Raw genomic sequence first — 21644 nt, 5'->3', positions numbered from 1 at the left:
GGTCCAGCCTCTATCAAAAACAGCTGGGAAGTTCCTCAGAAAACTAAACACAGAATTACCATGTGACCCAACAATACCAGGGCTAGGTATTCACCCAAAGGGATCTGAAAAAGATACTCAAACAAAACTTGTACACAAATGTTCATAGCAGTAACATTCACAATAGTAAAAAAAAAAAAAAAAAGGGGGTAGAAACATATACTATTGAATGGATAGACAAAATGTTGTATATCCATACACTGGACTATTATTCAGCCAAAAAAAAAAGTGGGGGGTGGATTAATTATTGACACATGCTACAAAACAGATGAAACTCCAGAATATTATTCTAAGGGAAAGAAATCACAATGCAAAAGGTCACATATTGCATGATCCCACTTATATTCAGAATAGTGAAATTCATAAAGACAGGAAGCAAATTAGTAGTTGCCAGGGTCTTGGAAAACATGGAAAGAGTGGTAATTGCTTAATGCAAGGTATCCTTTTGGGGTAATGAAAATGTTTTGGAACTAGACAGAGATGGTGGTTGCACAATATTCTGAATGTACTAAATGCTGCTTTAAAACAGTCACTTTTATGTTACATGAATTTTGCCTCAATTAAAAAAAAAAACCTTAAGGAGAAACATAAGCCCACAATTATGGTTAGAGTCATCAACAATCCTCTCTCAACAACTGATGGAACAACTAGACAGAAAATCAGCAAGGACATAGGAGAATTCAACAGCACAATCAATCAATAGAATCTAATTGGCATTTATAGAAATTTTAGACATTTAAACATATTTCTAGAACATTTCACCCAAAGTAGCAGAAAACATATTCTTTTCAAATGTCCACAGAACAAATTTAAAGGAAATAAAATCATATTGGGCATGTTCTCTGATAACAATGAAATCAAACTATAAGTAACTTATTTTTAAAGAAAAATTTCTGGACATTTAGGGACTACGTAACAGTTTTAAGTAATCCATTGGTCAGAAAAAGGCTCAAGAAAATGAAAACATCAAAGATAATGAAAATGAAAACAACACTGAAACTTGTGAGGTGCAACTGAAACAGCTTTGAGGGAAATTTATAGCACCAAATGTATACATACAGTAAAATGCATTTATAGGGGCATGCCTGGAAAATCCCATGGATGGAGGAGCCTGGTGGGCTGCAGTCCATGGGGTCGCTGAGTCAGACAGGACTGAGCGACTTCACTTTCACTTTCATGCACTGGAGAAGGAAATGGCAACCCACTCCAGTGTTCTTGCCTGGGGAATCCCAGGGACAGGGGAGCCTGGTGGGTTGCCGTCCAAGGGGTTGCACAGAGTCGGACACAACTGAAGTGACTTAGCAGCAGCATTGTAGGAAACGTCTCAAATCAATAATCTAAGCTACTACACTTCAGAAACCCATAGAAAGGAAGCAGAAGGGAGTAAATAGAGCAGAAATAAATGGAATTGAAAACAGAAAACTAATAGACAATATAAATGAGGCAAAAGGCTGACTCTTTAAGAAAATTAATGAAACTGAAACCATAAAACTCCTACAAAAGAAGAGAATAAGTTCCTCTAAATCAGCCTTGGCAATGAATTTTTGGATTTGACATCAAAAGCAAAATAAACAAACAGGATTGCATCAAACTAAAAAGCTTCTGTATAGATAAGAAAATGAAGTTAAAGTCACTCAGTTGTGTCATTCTGTGATCCTATGGACTGTAGCCCGCCAGGCTCCTCTGTCCATGGGATTCTCCAGGCAAGAATACTGGAGTGGGTTGCCATTTCCTTCTCCAGGGGATCTTCCCAACCCAGGGGTTGAACCCAGGTCTCCTGCATTGGAGGGAGATTCTTTACCATCTGAGCTACCAGGGAAGACTACAGACAAGGAAATCATCAACAAAATGAAAAGGCAACCTATGGAATGGCAGAAACATTTGCAAATTCTGTATCTGATAGGAGTTAATGTCTAAAATATATAAAAATGACACAAAACTCAACAGAAAAGAACAAAAAAAATCTGATTAAAAAATGGGCAGAGGATCTGAATAGATGTTTTTTCCAAAGAAGATATACAAATGGCCAACAGGGACAAGAAAAGGTACTCAACGCACCACTAAACATCAGGGAATACAAATCAAAACCACAAAGAGATATCTGTAATAATGGCTATCATCAAAAAAGAGATAATAGTTGGTGGGTATGTGGAGAAGGGAACTCTTGTCACTGTGGGTAGAAAAGCAAAGCCAATGGTATAGCCATTGATATAGCCAATGGAGATTCCTCAAAAAATTAAAGACAGAACTACCATATGTTCCAGCAATCCCACTTCCAGGTATATATCCAAAGGAAATGAAAACAGGATCTTAACACGGTATATGCACTCCCGTGTTCATTGTGGCATTACTCACAATAGCAAAAATATGGAAACAACCTAACTGTCCATCAACAGATGAATAAACGAAACGTGGTAGAGCTATATAAAGTGGAATATAATTCAGCCATAAAATCATAAAATAATGAAATCCTGCCATTTGTGACAACACAGATGGATCTTGAGCATTTTATGCTAAATGAAATGAGCTGATCAAAGAAAGACAAATACTGCCTGGTAACACGTGGAATCTTAAAAAAAAATGTCAAACTCATTGAAACAGAAAGTTGGAAAGTAGTTGGCAGAGACTGGTGGGTGGGAGAAATAGGAAAAGTTGGTAAAATGGTATGAACTTCCAGCTCTATGGCAAATAAGATCTGAGGCTCTAACATAAAACATGGTGACTGTAGTTGAAAACACTTCATTGTATAAATGAAATTTCTGAAGAGAGTAGAACTTAAAAATTCTCATAAAAAATATGTGAAGTGATAGATGTGTTAACTAACTATAGATGGGGAATCTTTTTACAATGTAAATATTTATCAAGTCACCATGATATACACTTTAAATATCTTACAGTTTTATATGGCAATTATACCTCAAGGAAGCTAATTTAAAGAAAGATCAGATAAATCCTAATGTAAGAGTTAAACCTCTTCTGGATTATTTTCTACCAAAATTTATATACCTAAACAAGAGCTATCACTTGCTGAGGCAATGCAAAGTGGAGAAAACAGCTCAAATTCAAAACCTGTAATCCCAGAAACTTACAAAATATGAAATTTTGGTCAGGACAGTTAGCAGAAGTGAAACTGAATATATTTGAAACCTTGAGATTTACACAAGTGAAGGAAAAAAAAACCTGCAAGAAACAGTATTATTTATTGGTCGTACAACCTTATCTTAGTCCATGGCACTATAATTTACCAATATAATTATGGCAACAGTGTGTCCACATCTAGAATGTGGTTAAAAAACAAAACCAGAGCTTGTGGGACTACAGGAGAGAATCACGGGTCGACCAAGCCAGTTAAAGGAGAAATCTAAAATCTACACAGAGGAGAAATGGCATTCTTACAGAAGGGAGAAGTGATTTTTCTTATATGGAAAGACACGAGTCTGCATGGTGACAACTGTTCCTGACTCCTCCATAAAATCTACAGGAAAGGAAGACAGGAGGACTGGACATTGGATAACCAAGCCCACTTGAGAATTAGAGTATAATTAAATACATGGAAGGAGCTGATTGATCTGATCAGTATCTGGCAAACTTCAATATCCTCCAGAAAACTCAAAAATGGTGTAAGAAAGTGGGCTTCTATTTGAGTAACTGTGACTTATACAATACAGTTAGATTTTATGATAGCCTTAATGCACAGAGTAAAAGGACTTACTGGCAACTTCTGTTAGCAGTAGCTCGACAATCAGTAACTGAGAATTCTGGTGAATGTAGTGGTGGTCTTGCATCTGGTCCTTCTGGGGCATTTCTAAAAGAGCTCCCTACAAAGATCCACTTTGTTGTCAAGTAAAATAAAAGAACACATTCCAGAGGAAATAATACCCACAGGACTAAGCAAATACTGCCAGAAAGTGTAGGGTCTGCTCTTCCAGGAGAAAGCCCGGTGACACGCAGTATGTGTGTAACAGATATTCTATTTCCCTGCACAGAGGTGCTGCTATACTTCCTATCATGCTGTAACAAAATATTAGAATGCTTTAGTGAGACATGTACAGAATTTCAAATAAATACATCAAGTGCAAAAAGAGTTGTTGATATTTACTTAAACGCTAGTGTTTCAATATTTACTTACATAACAAATCGCTGGCCACAGGAGTTAGTCTCTGCAAAACTCCCCCAGTTGATAATGTGTCAACACCCCACTTACATCAACAGACAGATCATCCAGAAAGAAAACCAGTAACGAAACACAGACCTTAAATGACACATTAGTCCAGACAGGCTTAACTGATATTTATAGAGCATTCCATTTGAAAGCAGAATATATGTTCTTCTCAACTGCACAAGGAATATTCTCCAGGATAGATCATATGCTGAGCAACAAAAGAAGCTAAATTTAAGAAACTTAAAATCATTATCAAGCATATTTTCTGACCACAATGCTATGAGATTAGAAATCAACTACAAGGGATGTCCCTGGTGGTCCAGTGGTTAGGAATCCACCTACCTATGCAGAGAACACAGGCTCAACTCCAAGTCCAGAAGGATTCCACATGCTAGGGGCAACAAGCCCATGTGTCACAACTACCAAGCCTGGGCTCTAGAGCCCACGAGGCACAACTACTGAAGCCTTCATGCTCTCGAGCCTGTGTGCCACAACTACTGAAGCCCGTGCACCCTAGAGCCCATGCTTTGCAACAAGAGAAGCGGCCACAATGAGAAGTTCATGCACCAAAACTAGAGAGTAGCTCCCACTCGCCACAACTAGAGAAAGCCCATGCCCAGCAATGAAGATCCAGCCCTGCCAAAAAAAAAAAAACCAAGAATCAACTCTAAGAAGAAAACTACAAAAAACAAACACACGGAGACTAAACTATATGGTACTAAACAACTTATGCATCACTGAAGAAATCAAAATCAAAACATTTTAGAGATAAATGAAAATGAAACCCCAATCCAAAATCTATGGGACACAGCAAAAACAGTTTCAAGAGAGAAGTCTACAGTAATACAATCTTACCTCAGGAAACAAGAAAAATCCAAAATAAACAATCCAACACTAGACCTAAAGCAACTAAAAAAGAACAGATGAAACTCAAAGTTAATAGGACAGAAATCATAAACATCAGAGCAGAAATGGAGATGAGGGTAACAAAAGAAAAGACTGATGAAACTAAAAGCTGGTTCTTTGAAAAGACAAACTTGGTAAGAGACTACTAGCTGGATGGTTAGAGTTAGTCGCTCAGCTGCGTCCGACTCTTTGTGACCCCTTCCTTGGACTGTAGTCCACCAGGCTCCTCTGTCCATGGAATTCTCCAGGCAAGAATACTGGAATATGTCATTCCCTTCTCCAGGGCATCTTCCCAACCCAGGAACTGAACTCGGGTCTTCTGCATCACAGGCAGACTCTTTACAGTCTGAGACACCAGGGACTCAGTCAAGAGACAACTACAAGCAACTGTATGCAAATAAAATGGATAACCTAGAAAAGAAGACAGATTCTTAGAAAAGTAGAACCTTCCAAGACCAAACCAGGAAGAAATAGAAAATATGAACAGACCAACTACAAGTTACTGAAATTGAAACTGTGATTAAAAATATTCCAACAAATCAAAGTCCAAGACCAGATGGCTTCATAGGTGAATTCTAGAAAATATTTAGAGAAGAGGTAATACCTGTGCTTCTGAAATTCTTCCATAAAACTACAGAAGAAGGAACACTCTCAAATTCATTCTATGAGGCCATCACAATCCCAAAGATAACACACACAAAAAGAGAAAATTACAGGTCAATATCTCTGATGAATATAGATACAAAAATTGTCAACAAAATACTAGCAAACCACATCCGATAACACATTAAAAATATCAAACACCATGATCAGGTGGGATTTAACCTAGGGATACAAGGATTCTTCAACATATGTTAATCGATGTGATACACCACACTAAAAAGCTGAAGAATAAAAAAACTGTATATATGACCATCTCAATAGTTGCATAAAAAAGCTTTTGACAATATTCAACACTCATTTATGATAAAAATTGCTCAGAGAGTGAGCACAGAGGGAACCTACCTCAACATAATAAAGGCCATATATGACAAATCCACAGCAAGTATCAATCTCAACAGTGAAAAACTGAAAGCATTTCCAATAAGATCAAGAAGAAAAGAATGTTCACTCTCATCACTTTTATTCAATATACTTTTGTAAATTCTAGCCATGCAATCAAAGAAGAAAAAGAAACAGAAGGAATCCAAACTGGAAAAGAAGTAAACTGTTATTGTTTGCAGATGACACACTACACATAAAAAACCCTAAAGATGCTATCAGAAAACTACTAGAGCTCATCAATGAATCAATTACATTGTAAGTTATAAAGTTAATACATAGAAATCTCTTGCATTTCTATACACTAAAAACAGAAAAATAGAGAAATTAAGGAAACTATTGCATTTACCATCATATCAAAAAGAATAAAATACCTATGAATAAATTCACCTAAGGAGGCAAAAGACCTGCACTCTGAAAACTATGAGGTAATGATGAAAGAAATCACAGATGACACAAACAGATACACAGACATACCATAACCTTGGATTGGAGGAACTTATATTGTTAAAATGACCAAACAACCCAAGGGAATTTACACATCCAATGCAATCCCTGTCAAATTATCAATGGCATTTTTCACTGACCTAGAAAAAAATTTTCAGTTTGTATGGAAACACAAAACATCCTGAAGCCAACATAATCCTGAGAAATAAAAATGGAACTGGGGGAGTCAGACTACCTGACTTCAGGTTGCACTACAAAGCTTTAGTCATCAAAGTACGGTAATTGCCCCAAAACAGAAATACAGGTCAATGGACTAGGACAGAAAGCCCAGAAATAAACCTTGCACCTGCAAACAATTAATCTACAACAAGGGAGGCAGGAATATACCATGGAGAAAAGACTGTCTCTCAAATCAGTGATGCTGGGAAAACCAGACAGCTACATGTTAAAAAAAAAAAATGAAGTTAGAATATTCTTTTAATACCTTACACGAAAGTAAACTTAAAATGGATTAAAGACCTAAATATAAGACCAGATACCATAAAACTTTTAAAGGAAAAAATATACAGAACACTCTTTGACATAAACCACAGCAAGGTCTTTTGATTCAACTCCTAGAGTAATGAAAATAAAAACAAAACTCAGACCTAATTAAACTTAAAAGACTTTGCACAGCAAAGGAAACCATAAACAAAATGAAAAGACAACCCACAGAATGGGAGAAAATATTTGGAAACAATGTTACTAACAAGGGGTTTACCTCCAAAATGTATAAACAGTTCATGCAGTTTAACACCAAAAAAAAATAAATAAATAAAAAATGGGTAAATACACAGAAATCTCTTGCAGAGAATTTCAATCAGAAGACATAAAGAGGCATTTCTCAAAAGAAGACATACAGATGGCCAAAAAGCACATGAAAAGATGCTCAACATCACTATAACTACAATGAGGTATTACTTCACATCAGTCACAATGATGATAGTCATCACCATTAGTCTAGAAACAGTTAAGTGCTGGACAGGGTGTGAAGAAAAGGAAACCCTCCTTCATTGTTGACAGGAATGTAAATTGGTACAACCACTATGGAGAACAGTATGGAGGTTCTCTAGAAAACTAAAAATAGAACTACCATATGATCCAGCAATCCCACTCCTAGGCATATATCTGGAGAAAATCATAATTCAAAGATATAGGCACTCCAATGTTTTCAGTGCAGGTCTATTTACAATAGCCAAGACATAAAAGCTACCTAAATGGCCATCAACAAAGGAACAGAGAAGGAAGAGTGTGAGTGTGTGTGTGTGTGTGGGTGTGGGTGTGGGTGTGGGTGGTGGAATATTACTTGGCCATAAAAAAGAATGAAATAATGCCATTTATAACAACCGGCATGATAGGTATTATCATACTAAGTGAAAAAAAGTCAGAGGGAGACAAATATATCTCTCTTACACATGGGATCTAAAAAAATGATACAAATGAACTTATTTACAAAACAGAAAGAGACCTCAAAATCAAATTTATGGTTACCAAAGGAGAAAGGTGTATACACACACACACACACATATATATAATAGATAACAAGAACATACTATATAGCACAGGGAACTATATACTCATTATTCTGTAATAATCTAAGTAGTAAAAGAATCAGGAAAAGAATGGATGTATGTATATGCATAACGGAATCACTTTGCTGTATACCTGAAAGTAACACGATATTGTAAATCAACTATACTCCAATATAAATAAAAATTAACTTAAATACACAATAAAACACTGAATAAATATTTTTAAACACTAAAAGAATAAAATTCCTAGCCTAGATAGTTTCACTGGAAAAGTCTACCAAATGTTTAAAGAATTAACTAATATCAATTCTAAACAATAAAAAATAGAAGGAAACTTCTCCATTCATTTTATGAAGGCAGTTTACCCTGACACCAGTATACAAAATGAAAACTAAAAACCAATATTCTTTATGAATATGGATGCAAAAACCCTGAAACACATTATTAGAAAATTAAAATCCAGTCACATATTTAAAGACATACACACCATGTCCAAGTGGGATTTATTCTAGTGATGCAAGGTGGTTCATTAACTCCCAAAGTTAATCAATGCAATCAACCAAGCTAAAGAAGAAACAGCATTTGACAAAATTCAACACCTCTTTATGATAAAAATATTCAGAAAAATAGAAATAGAAGAGAATGTCCTCAACTATAAAAAGAGCATCTACAAAAAACTACAGTTAACATAATGCTTCTCCCCTGAGAGATAACAAAGATGACATCTACTCTCATCATTCATCCAATATAGTGCCAGCCAGTGCTAAAACTTTTAGCCAGTACAATAAAACAAAAAAGTAAATAAAAAGTGTAGAGATGGGACTTCCCTGGTGGTCCAGCAGCTAAGACTCTGCCTTCTCACTGCAGGAGGCCTGGGGTTTGATCCCTGGTCATGGAACTAGATCCCACATGCCACAAGTAAAGATCCCATGTACCACAACTAAAGCTAAATAAATAAATATTTTTTTTAAGTGTATAGATAAGAAACCAGGAAATGAAACTGTTCCTATTTGCAGAAGACATGACTATGTATGGAAAAACAAACCAACTCCTACAAATTCCTACAGCTACTAAGTGAATTCAGCAAGGTCATGAGATACAAGGTAAATATATATTTTTTTTAAAGTCAATTCACTAGCAATGAGTATGTAGACAATGAAATTAAAACTTAAATTCCATTTACAATCATTCAAAAAACTGAAATACTTCGATGTAAATCTAACAAAACATGTACAGGATTTGTATGCTGAAGAATATAAAACACTGATGAAAAAATTCAAAGATGACTTAAACAGAATTGACTTGAACGATACAGGGGTTAAACCACATAAATTTAGTCAGCTCTCTGTATCCACAGTTCTATATCTGTAGATATCTATATATCCATAGATCTATATCTATATCTGTGGAATCAACCAACCATGGACTGTGTAAACAGTAGATTTTACTACTGAAAAATATCCAAATATAGGTGGACTCACACAACTCAAACCTGTGTTGTTCAAGGGGAAATTGTAAATGAAGAGTCATACCATGTTCCTGGACTATAAGACTCAATATAGTGACCATGTCAATCTTCCCCAAATTGATATTCAGATTTAATTTAATTCCTATCAAATTCCCCAAAGACTATTTGTAGATAGAGTTAAGATTACTCTAAACTTTATATGGAAAGGCTGAGGAATTAGAATAACTAAAACGATCTTGAAGACTTTATATAGATACAGTAATCAAAACTGTGTGGTCCTCCTGAAGGGATAGGCACATAAATCAACAGACAAAACAGAGATCCCAGGAATATACGCACAAATGTGCTCAGCTTTGTTTAAAATGTGTTTTAAACAAAGTAGCAAAAGCAACTGCGTGTAAGAGAAAAAACCTTTCAACAAATAGTTGCAACTAGACCAATTGGACATAGAAAAGCAAAACAGAAACTGGCCTAAGTCTCATAACCTACAAACAAAAATTAACTGAAGAGGAAATCTTTTAAGGAAAAAAAAAAAAAGAAAATTCTTTGGGTTCTAGGTAAAGACGTCCTAGAACTGATACTAAAGTTATGGTCCATATAAACAGAAATTGCTAAGTTAGACTTCACAGAAATTGAAAACATTTGCTTTGGAAAAGACCCCCATTAAGAGGATGAAAAGACAACATGTAGACTAGGAAAAAATATCTGTAAACCACACACCTGACAAAGAACTAGAATACATAAAGGACTCTCAAAATCCTATAATAAATTAACAAAAAACACCCAATTAGAAAACTGACAAATTGTCATAACTTGAGGTCAAATTGTTCAATGCTATATCCCATGGTTTTATGACTAGTTATTTTATATATTAATGAGAAGGAGTATTGAAATATTCAAATATAATTACGGATTTATCTTTCTCCTCTCAGTTTTTTCAGTTTTGCTACAGGTATTGTAGTTGAAGTTTTATTTAAGTTCATACACTTCTAGGGTATTATATCCTCTAGATGAATTTAGCCTATTATCATCATGATTTCTACCCTAACATGCTTTTGATTGGTGTTTGTCTGCATATCTTTCTCCATCCTTTTGTTTTTAAACATATATGTCTTCATATTTAAATTATGTCTCTTGTAGACAATATAGTTGCATCATGCTTTTTGATGCAGTTTTTTTTTAATGTTGTCTGGGTCTAGCTCTTTTATCCAGCCTGAAAATCTCTCTTTTAAATGTAGCACTTATACGACACTTACATGTAAGGTAACTATCAATATAGTTGGGTTTAAATCTATTACCTTTCTACTGCTTCATCTCAAAATAGTACTCTTCTCTATGTTAACCTGGAGAAGGAAATGGTGACCCTAGTATTCTTGCCTGGAGAATTCCATGGACAGAGGAGCTTGCTGGGCTGCAGTCAGTGGGGTCACAAAGAGTCAACATGACTGAGCAACTAAAGCTTTCACTTTCACTATGCTAATCATTCCTTCAATTTCCAAAACTTACTTCTAGTTTCTTCTTATATATTTCAGCTTGTTCTTCCTGGTATAATTCCTGTCGCACTTGTTCTAAATCTTCACGTTGCCGCAGCATTTCTTCCAACCTCTGAGTCAGCTATTAAAAAAAAAAAAAAAAAAACATGTATAAGAATCAAATTCTATGACAAATATTTAAGAATTTCTCCAGTGTTAAAACAATTATTTTAGTACCATATTTTTAAGCTGTAGTCTTTTTTCTTCACTTTCTTGAACTTTTGCCATTCGATCTTCTTCTCTTTGTTGCTGCAACTTGGCAAACTCTATTATTTTTCTATTTTCTTCTTCCATCTCCTCCCGTTTCTTTTTTCTCCAGAGAGCCTGCTCTTTCTGAAACTCTTCTATATACCTTCGAGTTGTATTCATTTTCTCTAACCTTTGCTGTCTTTCCCTAAAAAGTAATAGTGAGTGCAGTTCGATAGTAACAGAAATAATAATAAAAAAGTAAAAAAAAACATGAGTGTCATTTCCTTTAGCTGTCTACCAAGGAAACTGAACAGAAAACAAGTTCTCCTGATATGCATTAAGGAAAAAAAGGTTTAGTCACTGTTACTTAATAAGTATCTCTTAATTATCAATTAATTGTTATACTAACAAAGATAAATAAGACTTGGTCTCAGTTTAGGTCATAACATTTACTGAGGACTTACTGTGTATCAGGCACTTCTTAGGTGGTTTATTCTTCATGACAAGCTTGAGATAAATCTAACAAATATTTAAGCATGTTTAAGCATGTAAGAAAGTTGGGGCAAACTTACAATTGATCTTCTTCATAGATTTTCCTAACAATTTCATCAATCATGAGTTTCTCTTTCAGCAGCTGCTCATAAGCTTCCTGCTTTTTCTTCTCTTGTTCCTCCAGTTGTTTCTCTAAGTCATGACTGTACTGTGCTTTTGCTTGGTTTCGTTTGTCCTCTGCAGCACTCTCTTCCTTTATTAACCTCTCGTGCTCTTCCATCATAGTTCTGGCTATTTCAGCATCACGTTTCTGTTATTAAAACAAAACTCATCTTTCTATTATCAAACCTGAGCAAAATATGACAAATACTTTTAGCACATGGAACTGAATACTATAAGGCCTATTTCATAAAATATTTTCATCTGTGTAGATAAAAAGCAAAGGTAAGTCACTGTCACCTGAGGGGTTTGAATGAAAAGCAAATGAATGAAAAGAAGAGTTTGAATGAAAAGTGGGGTTTGAATGAAAAGCAAACCCTAAAGGCTTTCCTATTTCTTCAAGTAGCTCTCAGGGCAATAAGGAGAATAACTCCACACTTGAAAAACAGTAAGTAAGATTAGAAGTGCTTCATTAATAATTTTGTTAATTTCTAAAGCAACAGTCATCTTCCTCATCTACTTAAAAGTTGATGTAGGTAATTTTCACAAATTTTAGCTCCACTGGGTACTGGCTGCTATTTGGAGTAAGGATGGTGCTATCTTTTTTATACCTGTCTGCTATTAAATATAGCTCTGAGCAACTCAAGTTCTCTCAGCCTAAATTTTCTTTGCTGCCAGTGGCCTTTGAAATGTCCCCTTTCTCATTTATTAAAGGCCTTTGAAATAACTTTAACTTAAAAAAAGGGTCACATACAATACTGTGTCTGTTTTCTGAGGTTTTAATTCACTCTTCAAGACCATTCCTTCTGAATGAGACACAATCCTGCATCTTGAATGAGTTACCTTGATTTTTTTGAGCATTTTGAAATCATTTAACAAAATGGTTTAACGTATATACACTGGGGCAGTTTAAAAAGTTATCCTTTACCATTATGATCACATCCCAAATGCTAGAATGGTTAGCAGTATCAAACACAAAATAAGAAACAGATAAAAATATGAAGGTGAACAGTGGCTATCATCAAAAGATCCACAAACAATAAATGCTGGAGAGGGTGTAGAGAGAAGGGAACTTTCCTCACTGTTGGTGGGTATGTAAATTGGTGCTGCCACTATGGAGAACAGTATGGAGGTTCCTTAAAAAACTAAAATAGAGCTACCATATAACCTTGCAATCCCACTCCTGGGCGCATTTCAGGAGAAAAACATGATCCAAAAGGATACATGCACCCCAATGTTCACTGAAGCACTACTTACAATAACCAAGACATGGAAGCAACCTAAATGTCCACCAACAGAGGAATGGATAAAGATGTGGGACATATATACAACGGAATATTACTCAGCCATTAAAAAGAATGAAATAATGCTACTTGCAGGAACATGCATGGACCTAGACAGTGTCATACTTAGTGAAATAAGTTGAACAGAGAAGGAAAAATATCATATGACATTCCTTATACACGGAATATAAAAAGAAATATTACAAATGAACTTACTAAACAGAAAAAGATGCACAGAGAATGAGCTTATGGTTGCAGCAGCAGAAAGAATAGTTAGGGAGTTTGGGGTGGACATGTTTACACTACCATATTTAAAATGGATAACCAACAAGGACTAACTGTATAGCATAAGGAACTCTCCTCAATGTTATGTGGCAGCCTGGATGGGAGGGGAGTCTGGGAGAGAATGGATACATGTCTATGCATGGCTGAGTACCTTCAATTTTCACTTGAAACTATCATACTTGCTAACTGGCTACACACCATAAAAAATAAAAAGTTTTAAAAAATAAAATATAAAGGCTAATGTTAATGCTAATTAAAAGACACTTAGTTCCAAAGAATAGCAAGGATAGATAAGAAAGCCTTCCTCACCGATCAATGCAAAGAATAGAGGAAAATAGAGACTAGAGATCTCTTCAAGAAAATTAGAGACCCCAAGGGAGCATTTCATGCAAAGATGGGCTCAATAAAGGACAGAAATGGTAGAGACCTAACAGAAGCAGAAATTATTAAGAAGAGGTGGCAAGAATACACAGAAGAACTGTACAGAAAACATCTTCACGACCCAGATAATCAGAATGGTGTGATCACTCACCTAGAGCCAGACATCCTGGAATGTGAAGTCAAATGGGCCTTAGGAAGCATCACTATGAACAAAGCTAGTGGAGGTGATGGAATTCCAGTTGAGCTATTTCAAATCCTGAAGGATGACGCTGTGAAAGTGCTGCACTCAATATGCCAGCAAATTTGGAAAACTCAGCAGTGGCCACAGGACTGGAAAAGGTCAGTTCATTCCAATCCCAAAGAAAGGCAATGCCAAAGAATGCTCAAACTACCGCAAAATTGCACTCATCTCACACGCTAGTAAAGTAATGCTTAAAATTCTCCAAGCCAGGCTTCAGTAATACATGAACCGTGAAGTTCCAGATGTTCAAGCTGGTTTTAGAAAAGGCAGAGGAACCAGAGATCAAATTGCCAACATCCACTGGATCATGGAAAAGGGAAGAGAGTTCCAGAAAAACATCTATTTCTGCTTTATTACTGACTATGCCAAAGCCTTTGACTGTGTGGATCACAATAAATTGTGGAAAATTGTGAAAGAGATGGGAATACCAGACCACCTGACCTACCTCTTGAGAAACCTGTATGCAGGTCAGGAAGCAACAGTTAGACTGGACATAGAACACAGACTGGTTCCAAATAGGAAAAGGAGTACATCAAGGCTGTATATTGTCACCCTGCTTATTTAACTTATATGCAGAGTACATCATGAGAAATGCTGGGCTAGAGGAAGCACAAGCTGGAATCAAGATTGCCAGGAGAAATATCAGAAACCTCAGATATGCAGATGACACCAACCCTTATGGCAGAAAGTGATGAAGAACTAAAGAGCCTCTCAAAAGTGAAAGAGGAGAGTGAAAAAGTTGGCTTAAAACTCAACATTCAGAAAACGAAGATCATGGCATCTGGTCCCATCACTTCATGGGAAATAGATGGGGAAACAGTGGAAACAGTGTCAGATTTTATTTTTGGGTGCTCTGAAACCACTGCAGATGGTGACTGCAGCCATGAAATTAAAAGGTGTTTACTCCTTGGAAGGAAAGTTATAACCAACTTAGGCAGCATATTAAAAAGAAGAAACATTACTTTGCCAACAAAGGTCCGTCTAGTCAAGGCTATGGTTTTTCCAGTGGTCATGTATGGATGTGAGAGTTGGACTATAAAGAAAGCTGAGCACCGAAGAATTGATGCTTTTGAACTGTGATGTTGGATAAGACTCTTGAGAGTCCCTTGGACTGCAAGGAGATCCAACCAGTCCATTCTAAAGGAGATCAGTCCTGGGTGTTCATTGGAAGGACTGATGTTGAAGCTGAAATTCCAAATCTTTGGCCACCTGATGCGAAGAGCTGACTCATTTGAAAACACCCTGATGCTGGGAAAGATTGAGGGCAGGAGAAGAAGGGGAGACAGAGGATGAGATGGTTGGATGGCATCATCGACTCGATGGACATGGGTTTGGGTGGACTCTGGCAGTTGGTGATGGACAGGGAGGCCTGGTGTGCTGCAGTTCATGGGGTTACAAAGAGTGGATATGACTGAGCGACTGAACTGAACTCCTTGGAAGGAAAGTTATGACCAACCTAGACAGCATGTTAAAAAGCAGAGACATTACTTGTTCAAAAAAGGTCCCTCTAGTCAAGGCTATGGTTTTTCTAGCAGTAGTGTATAGATGTGAGAGTTGGACTATAAAGAAAGCTGAGTGCCAAAGAATTGATGCTTTTGAACTGTGGTGTTGGAGAAGACTCTTGAGAGTCTTTTGGACTGCAAGGAGAGCCAACCAGTCCATCCTAAGGGAAATCAGTCCTGAATATTCATTGGAAGGACTGATGCTGAAGCTGAAGCTCCAATACTTTAGCCACCTGATGTGAAGAACTGACTCATTCGAAAAGACCCTGATGCTGGGAAAGATTGAAGGCAGGAGGAGAAGGGGACGACAGAGGATGAGATGGTTGGACGGCATCACTGACTCAGTGGACATGAGTTTGAGTGAGCTCCGGGAGTTGGTGATGGACAGGGAGGGCTGGTGTGCTGAGCTTCATGGGGTCGCAGAGTCAGATACAACTGAGTATCTGAACTGATGTAAATGCTATTCCTGATCTAATTGATGCCTTTAACATATACACTGTAAATGTTACTTGACTCAAATTCTTTCTTTCCTCTGCTTTCTTAGCACATATTGTACTAGGCTCTACAGGAAAAATATGACATGACAAAACATGTTTGTACAAATGTACACACACTTACAGAAATACAATAATCTTATTTCACAAATAAGAAAACTAAGGCTAAGAGACACAGCCAAAACTAGCACCTAAATATCCTGACACCTAGTCAAGTCTAAGAGTATTTGATTTAATTTTTGTGGCTCAACTTTATTTAGAAAATAACAAGTATTTCAATAGCCAGAGTAAATATCTACAATTGCCTTGAATAACTTCAATTATCAAAATAATTAAAACTGCTATCTACTGTTCAAACTGTACATCATGTTCTACTTTATTTTTAAAAGGGTAGAATATGGCGTTTAGAGTGACATTTCCTTAGCCTCTCTTACCATCTGCCACACCAAAGGCTATCATTGTTAACAGCATGCTGTACAACCCTATAGATTTTTTCTGTACTAACATACATGCACACTTGTGTCACAACAGCCAGAAACTGTTCTTATCTGAGGCTTATATAACACTGCACTGGTTAAGTGTTTTGATATCACCCATCTAACTGTATGTGTTTGTTGATATACACAACACATATGTATGTGTGTATACAGATATCCACAGATGTTGTATACACATACCTATCTGCACAGGTTTTCAAAAATAAAAATGGTCTATAAAATGGTCAATAAAATTTATTATTTTCCGACATGTTTTTTCACAACTTGCTTTTTTTCCTCTGAATATAGAATATATTCTGGCCAATTTTAAAAGCCAGAATATTTGCCTTTACCTCTCTCTCAGTGTGTGTCTGTGCTCAGATATGTCTGATTTCTTTGCGACCCCATGGACTATAGCCTGCTGGGCTCCTCTGTCCATGGGATTTTCCAGGTAAGAATACTGGAGTGGGTTGCCATTTCCTACTCCAGGGGATCTTCCCAATCCAGGGACTGAACCTGTGCCAACTGCATTAGCAGGCACATTCTTCCCTGCTGAGCCACCAGGGAAGCCCTTCTTTTTAATAGCTGTAAAACATCTCTGAAAGGGATCTAGGAGAGAGGGAACTCTGCTATTAAAATGCGCTACAAAATAATAGAGAAATGAGGGTGAGGGAACTTAAAAGACTATGTAATACTGCCATCAGACTTCTTCATCTATGTCTAGCCTTTCTGAGTGACAACAAAAATTCAAGTGATGATGTACATTCAGCTTGTAAGGGTTAATAAACCCTATTTTAAACTGTGTAATACTACTGCTGAGTGTGTTTGAAACTCCTTTGCCCAAGAGTAACTACTACCGATAATTATGGGTAGTAGGTCAAGAGTAAGGAAAGAGGATAAAATTAGAGGAAATCATGAAAAGAAAAGATTTCTGTTTACTAAACAGAAAAGTTACCCACCTAAAGTTATAGTTGACTTTTTAAAATATAAATTTATTTATTTTAATTGGAGGTTACTTTACAATATTGTATTGGTTTTGCCATACATCAACATGAATCTGCCACAGGTGTACACATATTCCTCATCCCGAACCCCCCTCCCTCCTCCCTTCCTGTACCATCCCTCTGCGTTGTCTCAGTGCACCAGCCTCAAGCATCCAGTATCATGCATTGAACTTGGACTGGCGATTCATTTCATATATGATATTATACATGTTTCAATGCCATTCTCCCAAATCATCCCACCCTCTCCCTCTCCCACAGAATCCTAAAGACTGTTCTATACATCTGTGTCTCTTTTGCTGTCTCGCATACAGGGTTATCGTTACCATCTTTCTAAATTCCATATATATGCGTTAGTATACTGCATTCATGTTTTTCTCTCTGGCTAACTTCACTCTGTATAATAGGCTCCAGTTTCATCCACTTTATTAGAACTGATTAAAATGTATTCTTTTTAATGGCTGAGTAATACTCCATTGTGTATATGTACCACAGCTTTCTTATCCATTCATCTGTTGATGGACATCTAGGTTGCTTCCACGTCCTGGCTATTGTAAACAATGCTGCGATGAACGATTGAAATGAAAAGAATAAAATACTTAGGAATATATCTACCTAAAGAAACTAAAGACCTATATATAGAAAACTATAAAACACTGGTGAAAGAAATCAAAGAGGACACTAATAGATGGAGAAATATACCATGTTCGTGGATCAGAAGAATCAATATAGTGAAAATGAGTATACTACCCAAAGCAATCTATAGATTCAATGCAATCTCTATCAAGCTACGAACAGTATTCTTCACAGAGCTAGAACAAATAATCTCACAATTTGTATGGAAATACAAAAAAACATCGAATAGCCAATGCAATCTTGAGAAAGAAGAATGGAACTGGAGGAATCAACCTGCCTGACCTCAGGCTCTATTACAAAGCCACAGTCATCAAGACAGTATGGTACTGGCACAAAGACAGAAATATAGATCAACGGAACAAAATAGAAAGCCCAGAGATAAAGCCACGCACATATGGACACCTTATCTTTGACAAAGGAGGCAAGAATATACAATGGAGTAAAGACAATCTCTTTAACAAGTAGTGCTGGGAAAACTGGTCAACCACTTGTAAAAGAATGAAACTAGAACACTTTCTAACACCATACACAAAAATAAACTCAAAATGGATTAAAGATCTAAACGTAAGACCAGAAACTATAAAACTCCTAGAGGAGAACATAGGCAAAACACTCTCCGACATACATTACAGCAGGATCCTCTATGACCCACCTCCCAGAATATTGGAAATAAAAGCAAAAATAAACAAATGGGACCTAATTAAACTTAAAAGCTTCTGCACAACAAGGAAACTATAAGCAAGGTGAAAAGACAGCATTCAGAATGGGAGAAAATAATAGCAAATGAAGCAACTGACAAACAACTCATCTCAAAAATATACAAGCAACTCCTGCAGCTCAATTCCAGAAAAATAAATGACCCAATCAAAAAATGGGCCAAAGAACTAAATAGACATTTCTCCAAAGAAGACATACAGATGGCTAACAAACACATGAAAAGATGCTCAACATCACTCATTATCAGAGAAATGCAAATCAAAACCACTATGAGGTATCATTTCACGCCAGTCAGAATGGCTGCGATCCAAAAGTCTACAAGCAATAAATGCTGGAGAGGGTGTGGAGAAAAGGGAACCCTCTTGTGCTGTTGGTGGGAATGCAAACTAGTACAGCCACTATGGAGAACAGTGTGGAGATTCCTTAAAAACTGGAAATAGAACTGCCTTATGACCCAGCAATCCCACTGCTGGGCATACACACTGAGGAAACCAGAATTGAAGGAGACACATGTACCCCAATGTTCATTGCAGCACTGTTTATAGTTGATGTTTTGAACATTTAAAAAATAAAAAATTTAATAGCATTCTAAAATACACTGATCATCAGAGGCAGACACACTGAAACCATACTCACAGAAAACTAGTCAATCTAATCACACTAGGACCACAGCCTTGTCTAACTCAATGAAACTAAGCCATGCCTGCGGGGCAACCCAAGAAGGGCAGGTCATGGTGGAGAGATCTGACAGAATGTGGTCCACTGGAGAAGGGAATGGCAAACCACTTCAGTATTCTTGCCTTGAGAACCCCATGAACAGTATGAAAAGGCAAAATGGTAGGATACTGAAAGAGGAACTCCCTAGGTCAGTAGGTGCCCGATATGCTACTGGAGATCAGTGGAGAAATAACTCCAGAAAGAATGAAGGGATGGAGCCAAAGCAAAAACAATACCCAGCTGTGGATGTGACTGGTGATAGAAGCAAGGTCCAATGCTGTAAAGAGCAATATTGCATAGGAACCTGGAATGTCAGGTCCATGAATCAAAGCAAATTGGAAGTGGTCAAACAAGAGATGGCAAGCGTGAATGTTGACATTCTAGGAATTAGCGAACTCAAATGGACTGGAATGGGTGAATTTAAATCAGATGACCATTCTATCTACTACTGCGAGTACAAATCCCTCAGAAGAAATGGAGTAGCCATCATGGTCAACAAAAGAGTCTGAAATGCAGTACTTGGATGCAATCTCAAAAATGACAGAATGATCTCTGTTCGTCTCCAAGGCAAACTGCCGGGAGCCGGCATATTGCATATTGAGTGCATATTGCATATTGCATATTGAGTGCAGCACTTTCCACAGCATCATCTTTCAGGATCTGGAATAGCTCAACTGGAATTCTATCACTGCCGGGAGCCAGCGTGAGGAACTCCGCCCGTGGCAAAGGTCATGAGGAAGGAGGCTTGGCATACGCAAAGGCGGGATCAAGCCTCAGGAGTCCCCCTGGAAATTCTTGAGCATCTACCCCCAAACCAGAGTCTGCCTACCTTCTGCTTTGTGCTTTCACCTACACCTCTGACTTTACGAGGGCTGTCCCCCACTACCTCTCTCTGAAAAAAGAGTTAATTTACAGGTCCAGTTAATAATTCCTGGGTGTGACAGTGTTTCAACCTACAAACTCCTTTGGATATCCTCTAGCCTGCCTGAATAGGTTTTTCTGGCCACATGTGATTGTTCAGAGCCTCCCAACTGTGAGAGGCAGGAGATGTTCTAAACTGTCTAAACACAGATTCCTTTGAGTAGTTAAAAGATTGATTAGAAATTGTATTGGTGAAGGATTTTTCACTTATTGGGCCAATGTTTGCTGCTTAGTCTCCATACCCCTTACCTACTGTGTCCTTGGCAGTGTATTGATTGATATAATGGGTATATAGAAATGTAAGTAGTAGCCTCAATGTTTGTAACCTTGGACCCTTGAGTTAATTCTTTTCTTGACTGAGCCCACCTTACCTTTGCCCTATAGGAACGCAACTCTATCCAATGCTTTTGGAGGGTGGCGTCTGCCTAATCACCTTTAGAGAAAAATAAGTTTTCTGAAGAAAGGGTCTTAAAATGTTAACAGGCCTCCGGGCCAGCAGATGATGCAAATCACCTAAACTTTTGCATACGATAAGTTTGCAGGAAGAAAGCCTGGCTTACTGCATGACTCTACCCCTTCCCCCATTATCCTCTATGCATAACTTAAGGTATAAAAACTACTTTGAAAAATAAAGTGCGGGCCTTGTTCACCAAAACTTGGTCTCCCCATGTCGTTCTTTCTCTCACCTTCTGGCTGAATTATTCAGCCTCTTTTCTCCACTGAATTTCCTCACTGAGCTATCCTCATTCTATTACTCTTTATATCTTTGATGAATATTTAAAGAAATAGGTCGCCGATGCCATCTCTCCTTCGAATACCCTGGATCAGCAGGGGCTGGACCCCGGCAGCAAACCATTCAATATCACAGTAATCCAAGTCTATGCCCCAACCAATAACGCTGAAGAAGCTGAAGTTGAATGGTTCTATGAAGACCTACAAGACGTTTTAGAACTAACACCCAAAAAAGATGTCCTTTTCATTATA

The 21644-nt window shown here is 37.2% G+C and overlaps 1 protein-coding gene across 4 annotated transcripts in view; it reads right to left on the bottom strand.

The window, feature by feature from the left end:
- MNS1 (meiosis specific nuclear structural 1) overlaps positions 1–21644 on the bottom strand; it is a 174609-nt gene that overhangs the window by 19295 nt on the left and 133670 nt on the right. For all 4 annotated transcript variants that reach the window (XM_005211696.5, XM_024997634.2, XM_005211695.5 and 1 more), the window contains 3 exon segments: positions 11928–12157; positions 11344–11560; positions 11141–11248 (listed from right to left, as the gene is read on the bottom strand). In XM_005211696.5, the coding sequence (XP_005211753.1) occupies positions 11141–11248; positions 11344–11560; positions 11928–12157 (555 nt within the window).

This window comes from Bos taurus, chromosome 10 (genome assembly GCF_002263795.3).
Source record: "Bos taurus isolate L1 Dominette 01449 registration number 42190680 breed Hereford chromosome 10, ARS-UCD2.0, whole genome shotgun sequence".
NCBI classification, from domain to species: domain Eukaryota; kingdom Metazoa; phylum Chordata; class Mammalia; order Artiodactyla; family Bovidae; genus Bos; species Bos taurus.
The sequence above is the reverse complement of the archived record's forward strand: the minus strand, read 5'-3'. Positions and strand labels throughout refer to the sequence as shown.